This window comes from Mirounga angustirostris, unplaced genomic scaffold (genome assembly GCF_029215605.1).
Source record: "Mirounga angustirostris isolate CCGP_5_RB_7025 unplaced genomic scaffold, mMirAng1.0.hap1 SCAF_9, whole genome shotgun sequence".
NCBI classification, from domain to species: Eukaryota; Metazoa; Chordata; class Mammalia; order Carnivora; family Phocidae; genus Mirounga; species Mirounga angustirostris.
Window position 1 is genome coordinate 4871751 of NW_026991717.1, and position 22805 is coordinate 4894555.

Sequence of the window (22805 nt, forward strand, 5' to 3'; positions counted from 1 at the left end):
CCTGTTGTGCGCTGCCCGCCCAGCTGCACTAATCCTTCAGCCTTCAGAGGGGAATCTATTCCGCTCACCACGGTAGAACTCTGTTATTCCCTGGTATAAATGCTCTGAAAGGGCAATAACCAGAGATCTCCACAAAACCAGAGCTAAATCCTCCAGCCTCCACTCTAGTTAAAACTGGTTTCTATTTCCTTTCTATGGGCTGGGTGGATTTTCCCCTTCTCCAGCCTGGTTCACGCAGTTCTCTAATTCGACAGATGTCTGTGGAAGGCCCACTATATGGGGGGATACAGCAGTGAACAAAACAGACGTGAGTGCCACCCTCACAGAGCTGTTAAATGACAAATGGGGGGTAGGATCACAGCAGTGCACTGGGTGTTTGCAAAAAGGGGAGGGGGGTGCACAGGCTCTCCTCTGACACTCCTGCCTCCACCCTCAAATCTTTCAAGGGCAACTCAAGTCCTAGCTAAGGAAAGGGAAGACCAAGTAAATCCAGACTGACAAGAAAATATTGAAATGTTACAGTTAAAACTCAAGCTGATTAAAAATAAAACAAAACTCTAAGTGTTCAAACTGAACACAGCATTCATTATCTGTAACCACACAGACTATAACTTCTGAAATGAATAAACAGAACATTTTTAGTAACACTTAAATAAGTTCCTATAAGATGACCCAGCCCAATGTATTACAAGATCCTGAAGTACCTTTGGAATCATTAAGAAGCAAATCACGTTTACTGTGTTCTACTGTTAAGCATGTTTCTTGTACTTTGCATATTGGTATCTCATGTTGGGAATCATGTCCTAACATGTGGTCTAAGACACAACTCTATAAAAAGCCTCTATAATCGAACAAGTTTGGGAAATGCTGCACACTCTAAACACCATTTGGAGATTCACAGTGTATTTTAGGAAATGAAGTTTTCTGACAAATCCTGCATAAGAGAAATCTGCAGAACTTAGTCTGAGCCAGTATTTTCCAAACTTATTTTGACATGGCTCCTTTTTTCATTTAATACTTATTAACAGTCAACAAGATGCTTCAGGGAACACATGCGAGATATAAGTAGGGGGACACACTACTTAATCTGAAAATGCAATTATCAATCTCCCAAGCATTTTGATGAACTAGTGTTTTCTATATGTACTACTAAAATACAAAAACTTCCCCAATGGACTTCTTTTTGAAATCCATTCAGTGATATGCTGATTTACTGTATTTTTAAGAAGAAATTTTTTTTTTTAACATTTTATTTGAGAGAGAGAGCATGAACAGGGGCAGGGGCAGAGGGAGAAGCAGACTCCCCCCTGAGCAGGGAGCTCTCTGTGGGGCTCAATCCTAGGACCCTGGGATCATGACCTAAGCCCAAGGCAGATGCTTAACTGACTGAGCCACCCAGGTGCCCCTAAAATAAATAACTTTTAATAAACTAAAATTGGATCTTGGTATATTACTATAAAGGAATTCAAATTAATTGTATAATAATTTGATTTTGCTAAATCCTTGGAAGTTTATCTTCTCTAAACATGTATTTTTAGATTTCTAGAATGTGTCTGATAATTTTAAAAGATTCATTCCCTTGGGGCACCTGGCTGGCTCAGTTGGTGGGGCATGCAGCTCTTGATCTTGAGGTTGTGAGTTGGAGCCCCACACTGGGTGTACGGATTACTTAAAAATAAAATCTTTAAAGGGTACCTGGGTGGCTCAGTCGTTAAGCGTCTGCCTTCGGCTCAGGTCATGATCCCAGGGTCCTGGGATCAAGCCCCTCATCGCCATTGGGCTCTCTGCTCGGCGGGAGGCCTGCTTCTCTCTCTCCCACTTCCCCCTGCTTGTGTTCCCTCTCTCCCTCTCTCTCTCTCTCAAATAAAAAAAAATCTTTAAAAAAAAAAAAATAAAATAAAATCTTTAAAAAAAAAAAAAAAAAAGGAAAGAAAGAAAAGGGCACCAGGATGGCTCAGTCGGTTGAGCGTCTGCCTTCAGCTCAGGTCATGATCCTGGGGTCCAGGGATCCAGTCCCACATTGGGCTCCCTGTTTCTCCCTCTATCCCTCACCCCTCTCTCATTCTCTCTCTCAAATAAAGTCTTAAAAATAAAAAATGAAAATAAAAGATTCCTTCCCTTAAAGAAAAAAAAAACAAACAAACTAAAAAACATGCTGATATTTACCTCGGCCTTATTACCTGAAATGCCTACATACAAATATCTGTAACTGAGATGTGGTATCAACATGTACAGTTTGTGACTAACAAGCATTTCTGCGGTTTTGGTGTTGTTATTTACAGTTTGACTTCTCTAGAAATACTAATATTACCTTAAAGCCTATATTGGAGGTTTTCTGGAATAAAATTCCAGTGAGTGAAAAGTTTCATCGTTCAGTTAACAATAAAGAGCCAAGTTCAGCAAACATTTATTTAGGAGCTACTGTATGCATGCCAAAGGATTAAGCACTGTAAATGAGGGATGTCTTTTTCTGGGCCCCAACTCAAAACAACGGTCTGACAATGGGACAGAATATGTAAGACTCTTAAAAACTCAGGGGCCCTACAGACTGTGGATAGCAGAACAAGAAGTTGCTGCACTGGAGATGCTTATAAGACACACGTGAATTTTAGGACACCTGCACCACCACAAAAAGGCAAGACACAGGGCCTCTTTCTAAAACACCTAATTTGGTGACCTAAAAGTTCATTATTAGTTAATGCAAGAAAACCAGTATCAGATGTGGGTCAAAAACTTGAAAGCTGTTAACAATTCCGTATTTAACTTCACAGGTGTAATGCTTTTCTTAAGCCAACTAGGTAGGCTTAATGTCTAAGCACTAAGCTGACATTAGGAGCAGCGTGTTCACAGTCGAAAACTTACATCACAGGTTTCTTCAAGGATCTATAGAAGGAATCCAACTTCTGATAATCGAAACAAAGTTAGATTTTTCACCTAGGGTACTGGAGGGGTGGGGAAGTCACTTCATCTAGGTTATGCAACACTGAAAAAGACTTTTCGCTTTCGTATGGAAAAAGCCTCATGGGCGACTGCTAGAAATTTAACACAGAAAGTGAACAAACGGTATCAGACTTGGGAGGTCTAGCAATCCCCAGTAAGCCAGAAAATCCAAACGACTTCGCAAATGACTTTTTAAAAAGCAGCAGCAATGAGAGGGATGATCAAGTATCTGAGGCCATGCACACCAGAGATTTTTTCCCAGTTTAATAAACCATAAACGCATGGAATCAGCTCTACAATTCCAAATCAGAGAACTGGAAAGCTGCTGCTGTGTGCCTTAATGAAAATCTCCCCCACCCCCGCCCCTTTTTTCCCCCTTATCTTTCCTTTAGGAAATCTTAACGAAGACTAAGCCCACAAACTTTGACGAAACCTGAGCCAAGGCGATGCGCGCTGGAGAAGACACAATTGTGAAAAGCAGTCGCAAAATGTCCCAGCGAGAGTCCTTAATAAGAAATTAACTTTGTTCCGCTGAATGCTTCAAAAATCGCGTTTCTGATGGCATTTTCTCATTACATAGGCTCTAAGTACAACACGTGCGGTAACAACCGTGAACCTCAGATGCACGTGCAATGAAGCAGAGCTGCTGCCGCCTCTTCAGACTACGTTTCAACAGCCCCAGAGAAACCGGGAAACTGCAACTGCAGGCATGTGCAAAACCGACAAGAGGGAGGACAAAACAGGGTGCTGAGATCCAGCGCCGCGGCTCCCCGGGGCCAGCCGCCCATCCCTCGCCATCACGAGAGCCCACAGAACAAAGCTCACGCTCGCTGAACGTTTCAGGGGCGCGCCACGATGTCCTGGGGGTTCCCCGCTCTGGGGCAGGGAAGGGACTCGAGCGCCCCGGGCACGTTCACGGCGGGCCCCGCCACCCGAGACGTCGGGTGGGGCCCGGGAACCGACGCCGCGGCTCGGAGGGCGTCCAGCCCGCAAGCCTACCGGGGAGGGTCCGAGGACGCGCGGCTCGGGCTTCCCTCGGGCCGCTGCCCGGCGAGCGGGTGCTGGCGCCCCGTCAAAGCCGCCCAAAGCCGGACGAGAGGGGCCCGCCGCCCGGGCGGCAGCCCCGCCCGCCCCCTGCGGGAAAGTTGCCGCCGGCCCGCGCCGCCAGCCCCGGCGCCCCTTACCTTCCTGCCGCCGCCGTCGCGAGGCTCGGACTCCGCGAGGCCGGCGCCGCGGGCCCCGGGTGAGGCGGTGGTCTTCGGGCCGGGTGCGAGGCGCGGCGCGGCGGGCGGCGGCGGCGCGGCGGCGCCCGGCGCGTCCTCGGCCTCCTTGCCGCCGTGGTACACCGCCCGGCCCTCGGAAATGTGGATGCTCGGGGCGCAGCCCATGCTGGCGGCGGCGCGGCGGACGCGCTGGCGGGCAGCCGCGATCCGGTCAGCAAACGGCCCGCCCGGCGCCTCGGGGCCGCCGCGGGCGCCGTGTCATCGCCGCCTGGGCGGGCGGCGGCGGCGAGCGCGGGTCTCGCGTCAGGAAGCGCGGCCGCCCCTTTTATCGCGGTGCGGGCGCGGCGGCGGCGGCGGCGGCGCTGGGGAGGGGGCGCTGGGGCGGGCGGCGCGCCGCGGCCGCCCCTCCGAACATGCCCTTCCTGAGGCGGGAGCCGCCGGCCGCCTCCCTCACATCGCCGCGCTCGCCTGGCCGCGCCGCGCTTCCGGGGAATGTCGGGGGAGGAGATTCGCGCTCTCCCAACCCGGGAGCGGGCAAGCCCGCGCCGCGCGAGCGACGCCGCCCTGGCCGCGGGGCGGCGCGACCCCCGGGGGAAGTGCGCTCCCCGCCGCGCCGCCGCCGCCCGCCGGGCCCGCAGCCCGCGCCGCGAAGAAACGCCGCGGGCCCAAGCGCCGGCGGCGGGGAAGATTGGCCTCGACGCTCCTGCTGCTGAGGGCTGGGGGTCGAAGGACGCCCGTCAGGGCGGCGAGGACGCAGCCCGCGGGGCGGGGACGGAGCCGTCGGCTCCGGCGGGGTCTGGGGCCGCGCCGTCGAGAAACGCAGCAGCGGCTGCGCTCACCCGGGAGCCGCGGGCGGCGCGGCTCCGGCTCCGTGCTCCGCACCGGGTCTTGCCGGCAGCACGCCGCGCCCAGCCCCCAGCGGTGACCTCCAGCGGGTGCTGGCGTCAATGCAAAGCAGCTGGGGCGCCCGCCGCCACCTCCCGGCGCCGCCGAAGACTGGGCATGCGCGGCCACGACGGAGGGGGCGCGCGGCCCCGCGGCCGGGTGGAGGGAACGGACTCGCCCAGGGACACACAGCCACCTCGGGCCTGAGGCCACAAAAGTCCGGACCGCTGGGTTCGAATCCCGGCTCCGTAATTTAGCAGCTGCGTGACTCGGGTCAGGCCACTGTCGCTGAGCCTTAGACCTCTCATTCATTAATGAGGCCGGCGGACCTACGTTTGGGGGCAGGGCAAGGAAGGCGCCCGCCCTCCGGGTCCCGGGCGGGTGGGGTCCGGGCGTTAATCGCCCGAGCCGCGGTGCCCGGTGCGCTCCCGCGCGCGCCACGACCTGGACCGCCAACGCCAGGCTGCCCAGGCGACCCGGCGGCGGCGGCGCTGAAAGGCCACGTTTCGAGGCAGGCGGGGGGCGCTGTCCTCTCACCTGGCGCCCCGACCCCAAAGCACCTTGCTTGCGGGCACAACGCGGCGTCCGACATGCAAAGTGGGGCCTGTGAGCCAAGCGCGCTGTCACACACACACACACACACACACAGCAGCTCGCTGTGCGACCTTGGACGAGTCACGTAACCTCTCTGTGCCTGAGGCTCCAGCCCCAGTCGGAGGGAGGACGACGCCCCTGGGTGCCCATCGCATACCCCGCGAGCAGCCCACCTCGGGCCTGCTCCCACTCCCGCCCTTCTTGCGACTCCCGGTCCGGGGACACCCCGGCAAGGCCGATCCCCTCCTTTCCTCTCCAGCTGTCCACACCTTTCCTAACGCGGCCCCGCAGCGACCCTGAGATGCCGCCGCTTGCGCCTCGGGCCGGTTACTGTGAAGCCCCGGAGGCGGACTTCGGACTGGAGTCCCTGCCCTGGCGCTGGGACTGCGGCTCCGGCTCAGGTCCTGGTTCCCCTGCGCGGCCCGAGCGCCAGGACGCCAGGAACTCAAAATCCGCAGCCCCGGCGCCCCTCCAGCCGCAATCTTCGGGGCCCGAGGGGCCCACCGGGCGGTTTCCCGACGGCGGCGGAGCGGAGAGGCAGGGTAACCCGAGAGCGGCTTGGTGCTATTGGCCCTCTTTACTAGCCGAGCTGGCCCAAACCACTGGCACGTGACTCTACTATCAAGTTTAAGCACGTTAAGCAGTAATTATATTTATGCCTCCCTACCTTATAAAAGTACCACCGGCTCAATGAAGATGTCTTGAAAGACACAGGAAAAGATTCTTATTATCACCCGTTATTCCACCTAAGCCGTAATTTTCAGAGCAGAATCTGGACCCTTCTAAATAAAGAGTTATTCATGAAGAAAACGCTTCGAACCACCAGAGTGCATGAAAGTCTATCGCGTGTCCTCTGTCCTCCCCGCCTGGCCAAGAAGTCAGGCCTTGATGACTCTGGGCACTGACCTTGCCTTCTCCAGCTCCAGGCTGTTTCAGCCCTTACTGGTCCCTCCCTTGACAGGCAGCACCTCCGTGTCCTGGCCTTTCCTCGGAAATCCTTGAGCCCTGAGCTAATGGGGGGGGGGGGGGGTGTTCTTTTCCCTGCCCCCACCTGCTGGCTCCCTGGGCTGCCTGTGGCCTTGGCAAGCTGGTCATTTACTCTCTCTGTTCCCAGAGACCTGTTGGGGAGCAGCGTTCACTGATTTCCAGTTCTGCAATTTGGAGACCCTAGACTTAGAGACCCTAAAGCTAAAAAAGGATGCAGGAGCAGACAGGAAAAGAGTCATCTGCCTACTTCTGGGGTCACAGAGAACAAACCCCACTCACTTGTTTCCACACCCAGGAACTCAGCCTGGGATGTCCAGGAAGTCACAACAAGTCGCCCCCCTCAGCTTGAAGCTCCTAACATCAATTCCACCCTGCCCCCACCTTCCCCAGTCATAACCACTCTGAGGCCCCTGAACATTTCACCCTATGAAACCCATCCCCCCAGTCCTCGGTGACAGTGGACAGAAAAGGGACGACATATCGACAGAAGTAACCCAAACTTCACTGGCATGTGCCACCCACTAGATCACCCAGGCCTCCCAGGCCCCTAGAAAGAATCCCACCGCTTGGAGGTGTCTAAGGAGCTCATGAACAATCCCCATCCTGCTGGAGGAGACACACTGCCCACCATGTCAGGCATGTAGACACCTCAAAGCTCTGCTTGCAGTAGAACACACTCCACCACCACGCCCAATCCATTCCACCCAGTGTGCCCCACCCCACTCCAGGCAGAGCTGCTGGACCCCCACAAGGCTTAGCGTTGTAGCTAAGTGTCTACTTCGGTTCTTACTCCTTGGGTCAGCATAAGGTCAGTGGGGCTCGGAAAGGAGACAAACCAAGGGGTAGATGGCCGGGCCCAGCCTCTCCCACTACCAGTCATTCCCAGGAGACCCCGTGGGGCTCCCCCCTCCCCCTGCACCTCCCCGGCAGGCTGTCCATTAGAGACATGAGGGCGTGGTTCCTACACAGCTTTGTTTATCTAACATCAGAATCTGATATTCGGTTTCCACACCTCTTCCACTAAAGCTGATCCTTCCTCAGCCAGTTCTCTTTCCTGGTTTTACTGCCTTTTGCACCCAGGCGTCAGCCATTCAGACTGTGCCCGGGCCACCGAGTTCCCTACTCCCCTCCCTCGCCTTCCCCATTGAAAGGGGCTGGAAGCAGCACAAGTGGGAGAACGCCTGTGCACTGGGGTCTGAGTCCCCGCGCTTCCCTAGGTCGTCTTTCAGAGCTGCCTTCCTCCATTGTGAATCCAGGATTCGTGATACCTACCTCCGTGGGATTAAAGACGCTAACCAACGTCATATGCCCCTCTACTAAGCCGCGGTGCCTTCCTTAGCTCACCGCCTTCTCCCAGACCCATTCCACACCACCTTCGTCCAGGCCTACCCCAGCCTGCTGGAAACCTCTGGAGACACGAAATCACCATGAGGATCAACACCCCCACAAATCTGTGCATCAGACTTCATCACGTTAATTTCTCTTTCAAAACTTTGTATCATGTGACTTTTTAAAAAAGTCATTTTAAAATTACACATTCTATAATTTACACATGAATACATGCTGGGGAAATAGTTTTTAAAAAATCAAATGAAGCAGGAGTATATAAAGTGTGCAAAGGCAAAGGAAAGTCTCTCTTTCTCCCCCACCCCCTTCCTTCCTTCCTTCCATCCCTATTGCTAACAGTGTGGACCATATGCTTCCAGACCTGTTTCTATGTTAAATATATTACACACACACACACAACACACACAGGCAGAGCTGTTACAATGTCACAAACAGAGCTGCAGTAAATATCCTTGAATATATCTTTTTCTGTAGGATGGACTCCTAAAAGTTGAATTGCTTGGTCAAAGAGTATGTCCCACCCTATGCCAACTCCAGGAGGGATGAAACACAGAAAGAGGGGCGTCTGGGCGGCTCAGTGGGTTAAGCCTCTGCCTTCGGCTCAGGTGATGATCTCAGGGTCCTGGGATCCAGCTCCACATTGTGGCGGGGGGGGGGGGTCCCTGCTCAGCAGGGAGCCTGCTTCTCCCTCTTCCCCTCCCCCTCCCCCTGCTCATGCTCACTCTTGCCCTCTCTCTCTCAAATAAATAAATAAAATCTTTTTTTTAAGATTTTATTTATTTATTTGACAGAGAGAGACACAGCGAGAGAAGGAATACCAGCAGAGGGAGTGGGAGAGGGAGAAGCAGGTTTCCAGCCGAGCAGTGAGCCTGATGCGGGGCTCCATCCCAGGACCCTGAGATCATGAACTGAGCTGAAGGCAGATGCTTAACGACTGAGCCACCAGGGGCCCCAAAAAATAAAATCTTTGAAAGAAAAAAGAGAAAAGAAAGGAAAAGAAAAAAAAAAAACATATAGCCCAGCCAGGGATGAAAGATTGAGAAGAGGAACTCCCTAGATACCCGCTGTGCCCCTGGAGAAGGGGGGCATCCAGCCAGCCCCAGATGCAAGGGCTCTCCTGGACAGCTTCTCCAGACTCACAGGCCTCCTTATCTTTCTCTCTCTTGGTACTCCCACACCTTTAGTAAAGTATATTTGATTGTTCCAGCCTTTCTCAGATAAGGGAGAAACTGAGTGACCACTCTTAGGCCAGAACTGTAAGGAGGGAGGAGCGCCCCCTAGAGGCCAGAACAGTGGATGACTAAGACTCTAGGACACTGTTCTCTACCTCCAGAATTCAGGGGTGCACCTGCATTTCTCTCCTCCCTATTTGGCTCCAGACCTTGGTACTTGTAGTTCACCTAGAGTCTGGGATTAACAACCCAATGTTGACTCCTTTCCTCAAAATGACCTGGAATCTCGGGCTTCTTCGTTTCCAACAAAGGGCTCTGTCCCCAGTACCCACATGCCCCTCATGCCCTATTCCTTGGCTCCACTCACCCTTTCCCACTAGGCAAGGGGGTCAGATGCTTTCCCACCAATTGGATAAAGTCCAGAATTCCTAACAGTGTCAAATTTGATTGTAAATATCAGAAACCCAACTCCACCTAGCTTAGCAAAAGTAGGTACTTATTGGTTAATTTCCTCAAAAGACAGGAAGGGCAAGGAGAGCTCAGCATCAGAGACGCAGAAACCACAGACCCAGATGCCTCTAGGACCGGCTCTCGATCCTGACACCTTGACCTTCCAGACAAGGTTTGCTGTGATGCTGAAGCCATGGTTCGGGAGCCCTGGCTTCCATTTTCATGGTAGTCCCATGACTACCCTGTTGGTTTCCACTGCACCATGAAAGTTCCTCGTCCCAAGTTCCTAATGTGGAGTGTCCCAGGGGTCCGTCCCTACTCCCAGGGCTGTGCGTCACAGGGCCCCATGCTTAGAAAGACCCCCACTCTTGGTTTAATGCTCAGCTGTCACCATCTTAATAACTGTTGAACAAAGAGCCCCACATTTTCATTTTGCACTGGGCCCCATGAATTCTGTTGCTGGTCCTGTCTACCGCTTCTAAAAAGTGCACTTTTGGGCTGCCTGGGTGGCTCGGTCGGCTAAGCGTCCAACTCTTGGTTTCAGTCAGGTGGTGATTTCAGGGACTTGAGATGGTACCCCGTGTTGGGCTCCCCACTCAGCAGGGAGTCTGCTTCTCTCCTTCTCCCTCTGCCCCTCACCCCACTCATTCATGCTCGCTCTCTCTCTCTCTCAAATAAATAAATCTTTTTTTTTTAAAGTTCACTTTTCAGGTATATGGAGGGGAGAGAAGCATGGGGGAGTGTGTGGAAGAATCTGGTGCCCCAGGAGGAATTCACAAGCTCTGCTCCTACAGCTCAGGTTGTTATGTCAGAGTGATAGTCGTCACCTGCCATCCCCTCTCCGTCGCCCCCTGGCTCAGGCCTCCCCTCTCTCTACCACCCCTGTGGGTAGGACAGACCTCAGAGACCATCTCCTCAGGAAGTGGACACGCAGAGGGTCAGGTGACAGGTCACTCAGCTGGATGGTGCACAGCCAGGATCCCCAAGGTCCTCCAGCTCTTGGCCTCTCCCCGGGGGAGGGGGAGTGCTCAGCCCAACCCATCCAGCCTCCCAACTGCCAGCCTGGGGCCCTCAGCCAAATTCTACCTGAAAAAGCATTTGGCTTCTGGGGCTGAGATCACTGTTGGTCACCCCTCCCTGAGGGGAGGAGTAGGGGAGGAGCGGGGCCACGGGTTCTCCTGGCCCAGTATCAAGACATCCCCGAGAGGGGACCTGTGATATAGCAGTGACCACTGCCAGCCTGACTGTGTTAGGCTCTCGCCCACACACCACACATGAGCACCTCCTGAGCTCACTCGTTCCTCCTAACAGCCCCATAAAGTGGTTACTGTTGTCCCTCCCGCCCCTCCACCCTGCCCCCATTTTAAAGATAAAGACACCGAGGTTTTTTAGAACCAGGGCTGATGCAAGTCCTTAATAAAACCCAGTACCCATCCTTTATAAAGACTCTTTTTACAAATGGAAAGATGCTTCTTTAAAATAATAAAGTGTGGGCACCTGGGTGGCTCAGTTGGTTAAGCGACTGCCTTCAGCTCAGGTCATGATCCTGGAGTCCCAGGATCGAGTCCCGCATGGGGCTCCCTGCTCGGCAGGGAGTCTGCTTCTCCCTCTGATCCTCCCCCTCTCATGCTCTCTGTCTCCCATTCTCTCTCTCAGATAAATAAATAAAAAATCTTTAAAAAAATAAAATAAAAATAAAATAAAATAATAAAGTGTATTTATGTCCAGCCAAGAGCTTTCAGGATACTTAATAGTGAAACACTAAAGCACTTCCGAGGGCTGGGTCTTAGTGGGTCTGCTTCTTAGTGTCCTAAGACCAAGGAGTCCTTGCTTTGAGCGTAACTAATGGAATCAGAAAACAAAGGGCAGCAAGCATGGCTGCTATTATCCGATGATGTCTGGATGTTCTGGGAAGTGCAATGAGACATGACTTAGAAATGAGAGTACAGACACTGGGCCTGGAGCTAACATTTATCATTAATAGCAGGCAATATAGCTTCTATCCAAGATACTTAGAAATCAACTCAAAAGATACTACGATAAAAGATTTCTCTAAAGTGACCAGATTCAAAGCAAAGCGGTAGTACTATGCACTTGGACAACACAATGACAAAAATCACCCCAAGTGACAGGTACTGGGTAGGCCCTTATATGGAACCAAATTTCCCCAGACCTCACCCGGATCACCATGGCAGTGAGAACCCACATTTTGCTGGCTTTACCCACTCTACCAATGCAGGCCTTTGGCCTCCCACGAAGCTTCATCCAGTGGCCTCTGGGAGTATCTGAAGGTGGGTCTGAAGTGAGGTAGTGAGGTCACCCCATCATTATCCTTGTCTCTGGGGCCCTGGCACTGACTCCTGGTGCTGGGAAGCTGAGGCTCCGGAGTCCTCAGGGTGCCGAAGGGCTCTGGGCTCCAGGCGAGTGGGGGAAAGGCACACTTCCAGGGTGACCAACCATGTCTCAGCTCACCCAAGACCCTCCCAGTTATAATAATGAAAGTCCTGCATCCAGGGAAACCCCCAGTCCCAGGCAAACCAGGCTGGTCAGTCACCTTAAATTTCCTTCACACACACACACACACACACACACACACACACACGATGTGCCACATTGTCTCCTAGGCCCTGAAACCACACCCTCTGTGCCCTGCATCTCCCAGAGTTTATATCTGGGCAAAGAACCCTTCCAACTTCAGTCCACAGAGTTTCTCTTGGGTATTCAGCTCATGCCCACCCTGGGCAGAAGGGAAAGACACCAGAGCCCTGTGGCTTACCCCCTTCTCCCTCACACAGTACCCATGTTCCTTCCCTCTCCTTCCACCATTCTGCCACAGCTTAGGCTAAACCTGAGTTCACACTACACGGAAACATCCCTATCTAAATCTCCCCAAAGCCCTGCGAGGTTGGCATCAGAGAGGTTAAGTAACTTGTCCCAGGTCACACAGATAGCATATGGCACAACCAGGTTTCAAACCGTGCCCTGTCTGACCCCAGAGGCCAACTTGTCCCTCCTGTACAAGAGCTTCCACGAAAATAAAGCCTGCTAATAACAAGTTATGTACGGGAAACTGAGGAGCCAAACATCCTTGATGCTTGAGAAGCAGAAAGTGAAATATGATATTCCCCAGAGTAACTGGGGGCTGCTCCATTCCCAGGATAAATGTGAGGCTAAATGCAAAGCGGCACTCTGGTTACCAAAAGTATTTGGGGCTTTTTAAATGGCAGCCACGATGATCATGAATCACTCTTCTTAAAGCTTTTAATCCAAAGTCACCCTCCTGTCCCCTGCCTCCTCTCCTGATTCATCCAGCTGCTTCTGCTGGCCTGAATCACCCTCCGGAGCTATGGGTCGAACCACCCCCACCCCATCCCCCCAGTCCAAAGGGAAAATTGTCATTCTCTTCTCTGGAGAATTGTGTCCTATGTGTCCCCGAGCCTGTTTGCAGGGGAAAGAAGACTCTGGAGGGGGGGAAGATTCTGGCCTAAATAGCTGTGCAGCTGGAAAAAGTCAAGGTAACAGGCCGGGCCTCATCATAACCAGGGTTCCAGATTCATCCCTTCATGTGTAAACTCTACAGAGCATCCGGCATGTGTAGGCACTGGGTTGGATACCGAGGATACAATGATGACAAAAGAGCCCCCACCCCCACAGAGCTCATAATCTGGGGTGGGACGCAGGCATCACTCAACTCCACAGGAGTATAATTACTAGTTCATGAGTGCTATGATATCCAAGGAGCTCTGAGTGTATATCACAGTAGGAAATGACTTTACCTTGGACAGAGGAGAATAAGCACCAGGAAGTTTTCCCTGAGCTGAAACATGAGTGGAGAGCTGCTTCTCTTGCCTGGCACCCACTTGCCCTCCTTAGAACCGTACCGAATTTTCCTCTGGGAAACCGGTCACCCCTAGTATCAGCTCAAATTATTTGGGTAGAACATTTAGCAGGTGCCACTTCCCTGACCACAGACATTGATTTAGAGATAGGCACATGAGCCAATCCAGAGTTAATGAGTATTGGTGTTATTGGTTGAGCCCTTGATCAAGCCATACCTGAAGTCAGAACTATGCTGGGACTTTTCAGCTTTAATAGCCAATGACTTCTGCTTTTTGCTTAAGTCTCTTTGGGTCCGGTTTTTGGTGTCTTGCAACCAAGTGTCCTACCTGGACTAGGAAGATGAGTCAGAAGTAACGAGATAAAAAATATAGGAAGGAATGTTCCTGGCAGAAGTAAGAGAAAGCACAGAGTACAAAGGCCCTGAAGTGAGAGGAAAAATCAGGGTATATTCAGGAACTGAGTCCCTTCTAGGCTTCTGGCCACTATGCTAAAGCTCCTTCTTTTTAAAAAAAAATTTTTTTTTTTTTTTGACAGAGAGAGACAGCGAGAGAGGGAACACAAGCAGGGAGAGTGGGAGAGGGAGAAGCAGGCTTCCTGTGGAGCAGGGAGCCTAATGCAGGGCTCAGTCCCAGGACCCTGGGATCATGACCTGAGCCAGAGGCAGACACTTAACGACTGAGCCACCCAGGCGCCCCCTAAAGCTCTTTTATAATAATTTTCCTTTAAGCCTTCACACCAGTGCTCTGGGATAGATGTGTTATCACTCCTATTTTACAAATGAGTAAACTCAAGCCCACACAGGGAAGGTGACTTGCCTACTGTCACAGAAAAAAGGACATAAACCCAAGCCTCCCTGACTCTGAAATCCATGCTGTGGATCCACAACGACCTTGGCCCTTTCCCTCTGTCCCACTCCCAACCGTGAGCAGCTGGTTTCTAGCTGGGTTCAGCCAGTGGAGGTGCTGAGGCCATCAGAAGGCAGCGGGAAGGGCAAAAGCAGTGGTGGGGGTGGGGGTGGGGATGAGGGGGCAGCAGTTCCAGCAGCTCAGCAAAGAGGTGGGTGGGCTCCTGGGGCAGCTTCCCGGTCCCCGGGGAACACCCCTGTCGTGTCTTTGCTCCTCCAGGCCTCCCAACACTTTTGTAACCAATTCCCTCCTTTAAAACTGCTCTGCCTGAAAATCTCCAGCGGCTTCCCCGTGCCTGGCTGGCCGCTGATTGACATGGTCACCGACGGGAGGGGCTGTTAGGACCTGCCTCTGTCGCGGGCTCCTGCCAGGGTGGTCCGCTGGGGCCAATGAGGAGCAGAGAGGGAGCGGTGGGATCTGACCTTGGCTTCCATCCGCCCCATGGCACCACAGCAGAGCCTCCTGTGGGTTGCGCTGGGGTGGGGGCCGACAAACTTCAAGGGCCCAGGTAAGCTCTCGAGAATTCCATCTCCCCCACCCCGCCACGGACATAAGGTGTGGTAGAGGGAAAAGTCTGCCCAGGCAACCAGAGTGTAATCCCAGAGCTGCTGAGTTAACCAACTCTGGACCCGCCCGGCAGCTGAACTCCTTGTTAGGTGGTATAATAAATTTCTGTTGTTTAAGCTATTTTTATTTTTATTTTTTTTAAAGATATTATTTATTTATTTGACAGAGAGAGGGAGAGAGACCCCGAGAGAGGGAACACAAGCAGGGGAAGAGGGAGAGGGAGAAGCAGGGTCCCCGCCGAGCAGGGAGCCCGATGTGGGGCTCGATCCCAGGACCCTGGGATCATGACCTGAGCCGAAGGCAGATGCTTAACGACTGAGCCACCCAGGCACCCTGTTTAAGCTATTTTTAGTTGGGCCTTCCGCAAATCGCATTCTACCTTACACGCTTGGCCCCCAGATGAATTTCCCTGTCCTTTTTAGAGCTAACATCTTGGGATTCAGAGTCGTCTCTTTTCAAAGAAGGAAAGCACGGCTGGGCAGCAGGGAAGTTGTCCAAGGTCACACCTGGGCGTGGCACAGTCAGGACCCCCTAGGCTGCTGCTATCTCTCCCACTCCACCCCTTTGCCAAGCCCTTCATACAGAGATGGCGATCAGAGCCGAACAGTGCTTGTTTCTAAGAAATGACTCCATTTCCCACTTGCCTACAGCTTCCCTGAGTTGAAGGGGAGTCGGGGATTGGATGAAGATGAGCCTAGATAATGGTCCACCCTGTAGCCTCCCCGATCTACATCTACATGCATGCCTGGGGACCCAGCAGCATACAGAGTCCGACTGGGAGCAGGACTGTCTTCCCCAGCACATAATCAGCATGCATGGCTGGCTTCTTTGGGCCCCCCACTACCATGCCGCCAGCAGCAGCTGACCCAGAAGATCAGAAGGGGTGAGTTCAAACAGGCCCCTCTTCCTTCTGAAGTATGAAAGCTTGCGGTGCCCACATGAAGGCAACAAAGAGCACAGTGAATCCTGATTTCTGACCGACCTTCAGTAGGAGACCAGACTTGTGCAAATTCAGTGTTCTCCTGGCCCACGGGGGCAACTTCAGAGAGTCTTCTGGTGGCTGGCCATCCGAGGGCCAGAGCCTGGGGAATCTCTGCTGGGGTTAACCCAATGCCAAAGGTCATCAGGGCATTGCAGGAGAAGAGCAAGGAGAAGGATCCCGTCCCTCCACAGAAACTAAGGCACAAAGCTTGCTGGAGAAGCAACCAGAACCAGAGTCGTACCATTACAACAAAGCATTTTTCTTTGTGTTTTCAACCAGCCATGACTATTTAGACATAGAAAAACTAGGCTTTCTCTCCCCTCACAGTGCTTGTTCTTGAACCCTGGAAGACCAGGTCAGAATTGTGAGGTGCCTCCAGCCCAGGAGCCCGCCTTTCCCTCTCCCCTAAACCAGGCTGATGGTCTAGGCTTCCTCTCCGATATCAGACAAGGGCTTTGGTTGCAAGTCATGGAGTCCAACTCTGGCTACCCTAAGCCAAAAAAAGAACTTTGGGGAAGGGATATCGGAATGCTTTTGGCTACAAGTAGTATACTAATGATAGGACTTCTTATCTCACATAACAAGAAGTCAGGCTACGGGTGGTTTGAGGATTGGTTTAGCAGTCCGGTGAGGTCCTTGTGGTACCAGCTTCCAAGATGACCCCCATGATCCCCACCTTCTGAAATTCACATCCTTGGTAGTCCCTCAACATTAAGTAGGGTTGGCCTGGGTAACCACTAGGATACTGCAGAAATGACAGCAGGGGACTTCAAGGCTAGGCCATGCAAGTCATTGTGGCTTCCACCTTGTCCTCACTCTCGATCACCCACTCGGGACAAAGCCAGCTGCCATGTGGAGAAAGTACTCAAAGAGCTCTAGGGAGAGGCCCGTATAGAGGGCACTGAGGCCTCTTGCCAAAGCCTTGTGCATGAGCCATATTGGACACGGATGCACCAGCCCCATCAGGCCTTCAAAGGGGTACAGCCCTGACCCACAGCTTAACTGCAAGCTTGAGAGAGAACCTGGCCGGAACACCAGCTTAGCCACCCCAAAATCGATGTTGGACTGAGTGTTTGCACCCTACCTCACCACATCCATGAAGTAGACGTCATGATTTCCCCAAGCTGCATAAGAGAAAACTGAGGCACAGACAGGACACAGCCAAGATGAGAGACAACAAAGCCCTCTTTTCAAGAATTAGGCTGGGAAAGCCCGCCCAGCTCCGCTAACCCGCATGTGCCTTAGAAACTCCCTGTTCTATGACATCTGCCCTGGGTGCCCAGCCCCCGTTAGTCCTCCAGTACCGGGTTCTGCTTCCAAATCACCCAAGAGTGGGCCAGAAGGGGAATCCTGACTCCCAGGTTCCCTAAATCTGCATCTGCAGATAACCCTGCTCGTGCCCTCCTCCCTGGCCTGGCAACCCACCCCCAAGGCTCATCTACAGACCCAGACAGTTCCTGGGCTGCACAGATGCACCCAAAGGCCGTATTTCCAGCAACAGGGATGCTTTGTTAGGAACAAAGTCACCTGGGGCATGACGCAACAGCCCTGGGAGTAGGTAGCTTCCCAAGGTGGCCCCGGAGAAGTCTCTGGAGCGGCAAGTCCAAAACACAGCTGTTGCCAGAAACACCATCTGGGACCAGGTTTCTCCTGGGGGGTTAGGCTTATGCAACTTTTTCTAGGATTTGACGTCCTTTCTCTTTGTGGGCTCTATGTTCACTATTATGTCAGTGTCAACGGATTCTGCGCGGTCTACCTGTAAGTGGGCAAGAAGTGGCTAAACGACTGCAGGGGAGAGGCAGAGCAGGACAGGGGGGCAGGTGGCCACCATTCCCTTAAGAACCCTTGGCTTTCAAATTGCTTTCTAGGAAGGGAATCATTTTATCAAGGGAAACAAGAGCAGGAACCACTGAAGCCTTCGGTGAGGTGGGAGGCAGAAACTCCCCCAGACTCCCGGGTTGTGGCGGGGGGGGCGCAGCCCTGGAGGCACCTCTGTGGAAGAGGTAGAACATTTTCAGGCCGAACCCCACCTGGCCACCCGCATGACGGGCGGCACACCAGAGCTGGTTTCCAGCTCCCCCCGCCCCGCTGGCATCCATCAAGGCTCTCATCCTATTTCTGTACCATCTGGATTAAGGGGCAGAAAGCCCTGCATAACAGAAGTTTAAACAACACGGACGTTTGTTTTTCTCTCCAGTAAACGAAGCTCAGAGGGAATAATCAGTGATCCAGGCTCAGGTGATCCCAACTCAGGGCAATTTGAATCAGCCGGAGTCAAGGGGTCAGCACCGTCCCCCCAGGCCAGTCCTGAGTGGTCCTCAGCCTGCAGCTGCACCTCGAGGGGCCAAGCTGGCTGGCCTCACACTCACGTGCTAGGCAGGAGGAGGGAGGAAGGGAGGAGGAATGTGGGGTGACCAACTCTCCTGGTTTACCCAGGCCTGAGGGACTTGCCGGGACGTGGGAATTTCAGGGCTAAAATCAGGAGCGTCTCAGGCAAACCAGGAGAAGTTGGTCACCCTAGAAGAAGGGCATGGACCCTCCCTTAGGGACACTTTTTGGAAGTCATGCAACACGTCTCTTTCATCATATTGGCCAAAACTTAGTCACATGGCCACGTCTAGCTGCAAGGGAGGCCAGGAAATGTTGATTTTATTCTGGAGGCCATATGTTTAGTTAATCTCTCATTATAACAAAAGAGGAGGAAGCAGTTACTGGGATGAACAAGCAGTCCCTGCTGGCTTCCCTCTCTCATCCGACCCCGTTCCTGCCCCCAGAGCATTTCCTGCTTCTGCTGCACCTCACACACGCGGGCTTTTCGCTCAGCCGTGACCTTTATTTTTCTGCTTGGCTGCAGTTGAAATTTCCCTCCAGCCATGCAACTTCCAACTCTTCTGGATATCTGCACCCAGGCTGTCCTAAGTCCAGAACAGGAGGCTTCCATGGACTGCTTCCATGCAAACAGCTCTCTTAACCACCCAACCAAACCGCCATCCACGCGGGCCGCCAGGCTTCCTCACTGAGGAGCTTCAAAGGCAAGGAAGTCTCAAGGCTTGTGGGCAACACAAAGAGGGCAACAACAACCTTCCCTATCCTCCCCACCACTCCCCTACTCTCTCCTTCCCTTCCCTTTCCTTCCTCTCCCATCAGACACCAGGCACCAAAGCTCCATGATAAACAAAAGGGATGCAGATCCTGTGTCCAGGAGCTTATAGTCTAGCCTAGGGGCCAGACAGTTAAACAATCCCGCACACCAGATATGGCAAGGACCAGAAAAGGGAATCAGGGTGCTATGGGAGGCCTGGAACAGATTCCCAGTCCAGACTCGGGGATTCGGAGGGCTTCCTAGAGCTGGGTCCTGAGGGATGGGTAGGAGTTGGGTCCTGAGGGATGAGTAGAATGAGCCAGGTGAGAGAAGGGAGTGTTCGAGGACATGGAACAGTCTGCAGAAGAGCCACAGGCAGGAAAGAAGGTGACTCCTTCAAGGGCCTGGGAGCAACTCAGTGGGGTTGGAGCTGGGACAGGGGAGGGGATGTGCTGGGAAGTGGCTAGAGATGAAATGAGGCGTATCCTCAGGGGCCAGGTCACAACAACCCTCATGAGCTGGGATGAAGAGCTGGCCCTTTGCCTAAAAGCACCAACTCGGTCATCTGCTTCTTAACCGCCCCGTTGTCCTTACCCAGCCTGGCTGGTATCCAGGGTGGTATTGGGCAGGTCCCACCATCAACCGGCCTGGCGTGCAGCGGCTGAGAGCTGAGGGTACAGCTGGGCCCCTGGGAAGGTGTCCGGCCTGGCCACGCCAGAGTTGAAGATGAGCTAGCCTGCTCACTGCGGCGTTGTGTGGTGACGGGCCCTATGTCCCAGCCCATGCCACATGCCCACCATTGGGTACACACCCTCTCCCCCGCTTCCCGAACTAGGTCCCTGTTTCCCCACCTCCCTCTGGTCAGGAAATGCTCTGCTGGCCAATTCCAGCAGGACCTCAGGATGGAGGATTGGGGAGCCTTGGCCAGGGGAACACAACTGGTGGGCACCCACTCCTGGATGGAGGGCACATATAACCCCAACTCTGGGTCACAGGAGCATCCCGTGCTGGTAGCTTGCTGGCGGGCATGGGAGGGAGCCGTGTGGTTAGGGGCTGCCTGAGGGCTTGCAAAGCTATAGTGGTTTGGCCTATTTATTTTCTCTAATTCAATTGAAATCTGACTCCAGGCCACTATCCCACTGAGCTAGCAAGAAATTCAATCTCAGGCATATCACTGAGCTTCCCTGCCCCCCAACCTCAGTGTTTTGTCAAGGTCCCAGAGTCTTAGTACCAGAGCCTGGGGGTGGCCCCTCTGGTCACGCCAGTGACTGCAGGACTCTCCAGCCTCCCAGCCCTCGTGCCCCGCAGGCTCTAAGGCTCGGGCTGATTTGGATCAGCCTTTGGGGTGTAGGAATTGTGGGGGAGAGGTGTGAGCCCTGTGTCTCAGGTCCACCCTCCCTGAGTGTACCCGGCAGGCACTGCCTTCCAAGGCCTCGTCACCTCCTGGGCACTGCCTAGAATGCGGCATGGAACCTGTCCCCACCCTTCCCTCTCGAGTTGCACGCTTCCCCTTTCCCTTCTGCGGTGAAAACCTCTCCCTCTCCCTCCTTGCTCTTCTCAAAGGCCCACCCTTTTTTCCTTCTTCCAGAATATGTCACAGAGTCTCCATAAAGAGTCAAGTTTATTGCAAAAGGCAAAAAGAGCCACTGACTTCCAGAAGCTTCAGTGCTCTGACCACTAAAAGACTCAAGGCAAGGAAATATCAAAGGACTGGCTCCCTGCTTGAAAGAACCAGACGGGGGGAGAAATGCAAAGCAAATGAGCGCCATTAAATATCTCAATCATCTTGCCCCCACTGCGTGGTGAAGAATACGGCTCTTGGGGTGCCTGGGTGGCTCAGTCGGTTAAGCGACTGCCTTCGGCTCAGGTCATGATCCTGGAGTCCCGGGATCGAGTCCCGCATCGGGCTCCCTGCTCAGCGGGGAGTCTGCTTCTCCCTCTGACCCTCCTCCCTCTCGTGCTCTCTGTCTCTCATTCTCTCTCGCAAATAAATAAATAAAATCTTTAAAAAAAAAAAAAAAAGGAATACGGCTCTTGATGCGACAGGCACTGCTGTTGTCCGTCTCCCTCATTCCTGGCTCCCTCCCCTGCTGACCTTACCTGGGTTGAGCTCCCCTCCCCCAACATCTCCTGGGGATGGACCCCCCCCCCCCCAAGCTGCTGCTGTGTCAGCTCTCATTACGTTGTGCTGCTCGAAGAGACAAACTCAGAATCTTAGTGACTGACAACCACTGAGGTTAATCTCCCACCCACAGCCTAAGTCAGCTTGGGGGTTGCTCTGTTCCACGTGTCTTCTTCATCCTGGGGTCTAGGCTGAAAGCAAAGCCGCTCTCTGACTCCTGCCATTCTCTAGGGAGGCAGGCTGGCTCCACGGTTCAGGGCATGGCCTCGCACTCACATAGGCCCCGGAGGAAATCCCAGCATCGTCAGTGTTAATGCGTACAACACCTCTGTGAGTTCAGAGGGGATCGTGTCCTCATTTTACAAATGAGAAATGCGAAGCTCAGAGAAGTTGATTAACTTGCCCAAGGTCACACAGGGTTGTGAAGAAATGGAGCCGGAACTCAAGCGCAGATCTGCCTGGCTCCAGAGCCCACACTCTCCCTTCGCTCTGCCATTCTCTCCCTACAAAGTAGACTGGGGGTCTGCCAGTGAAGTGTGGTGGACTGAGCTCAGGCATTCAGCACCGTTTTCTCTCACAACCCCACTAAGAAGAGAGTAGAAAAATAAAATATTTATCAACTGAGAAGGACAAAGAGAATGAGAGCAGCAACGATAGAGAGAAGAGATGCTAACAAAGGTTGGGGAGATGAGGAGCAGAAGGAGGGGGGCCAGCCAACGCCAAGAAAGCCCAACACTGAGGAACCAAAAGCACCTGTTACTGCAGAAGATGGGGTGGAGGTGGGACTGGAGACAGGAGGCTGGGTTGAAAGCCTAGAGCCCCAGGCCTCTTCACCACCCACACCCCCCGGAGCCAGGTGGCTGCCCCTCCCCCACCCCAGGAAGGTGCACTTCTATTCCGACACTGAATCAGGGAAACAGGCAAGTGGAGGAGAAAAGGCACTGTATATATATGTATTTAATAATTTAATATATTTAATAAATATATATAAAAATATATTTATATGTATAAATATATATATATTTGCATTTATTCTATGCAGAATTTACTCCCGGGCTATAAGTTTTTGGTTCTTCCATTTCTTCTGGGAGATCTTTTTCTTCTGTGCAACCTCCTCTTCTGGAACAGGAACAATCTTCTCTTTCTCAGTAAGGATCCTCTCAATGTGCCAGCGAAAGCTCCCATGTGGGTGAATCGGACCATGAGCCCTATAAATTCTACGCTGCCTCTTGGGAGCTTTGTTCTCCTGGATGTGTTCCATGACAAGAGAATCTACATCTAAACCCTTACGTTCAGCATGACTCTCTGCATTTTTAAGCGTGTGCAAAAAAATTCAGCATTCTTTTGGGGCAACTGACCCTGTGTCCAGTCCCACTGTTTGGCCTGGGCATGCCTACCAGCCCCACCATCGGAGCGACGGAATGGCACACAGGCTTCTGGAAAGTGACATCCTTCAGATAACCTGGTGGCTTTTCAGATCTGCATACCCTTGATGGCCTGGGCAGTCTCACGTGTGTTCTTAAAGTGAACACAAAGATTTGAACCTCTTGGTTTGCATGATTTCGTAGGGTTTTCTGGGTCAAGCAAATAGTGAACCATTTTCAGAGGTCACCTCAGGCCGCTTAGGGGAAGAGCAAGGCACTGCATTTTAACAGAAGGATTAAGTGGGAGTTTATACACTGAATGTTGAGAACCGCCTCCTCCTACTT

The 22805-nt window shown here is 52.9% G+C and overlaps 1 protein-coding gene across 4 annotated transcripts in view; it reads right to left on the reverse strand.

Annotated features, from left to right (window-relative positions):
• PDE8A (phosphodiesterase 8A) overlaps positions 1-4753 on the reverse strand; it is a 143416-nt gene extending 138663 nt beyond the window's left edge. Inside the window, exon 1 of one of the 4 annotated variants that reach the window (XM_045899328.3) lies at positions 4125-4753. In XM_045899328.3, coding sequence (XP_045755284.1) covers positions 4125-4328 — 204 coding nt within the window. In that variant the 5' untranslated portion in view covers positions 4329-4753. The remainder of the gene's footprint in view (positions 1-4124) is intronic. The other 3 variants (XM_064569829.1, XM_064569828.1, XM_045899327.3) reach the window with 3 other exon arrangements.
• Positions 4754-22805: the final 18052 nt, after the last annotated feature.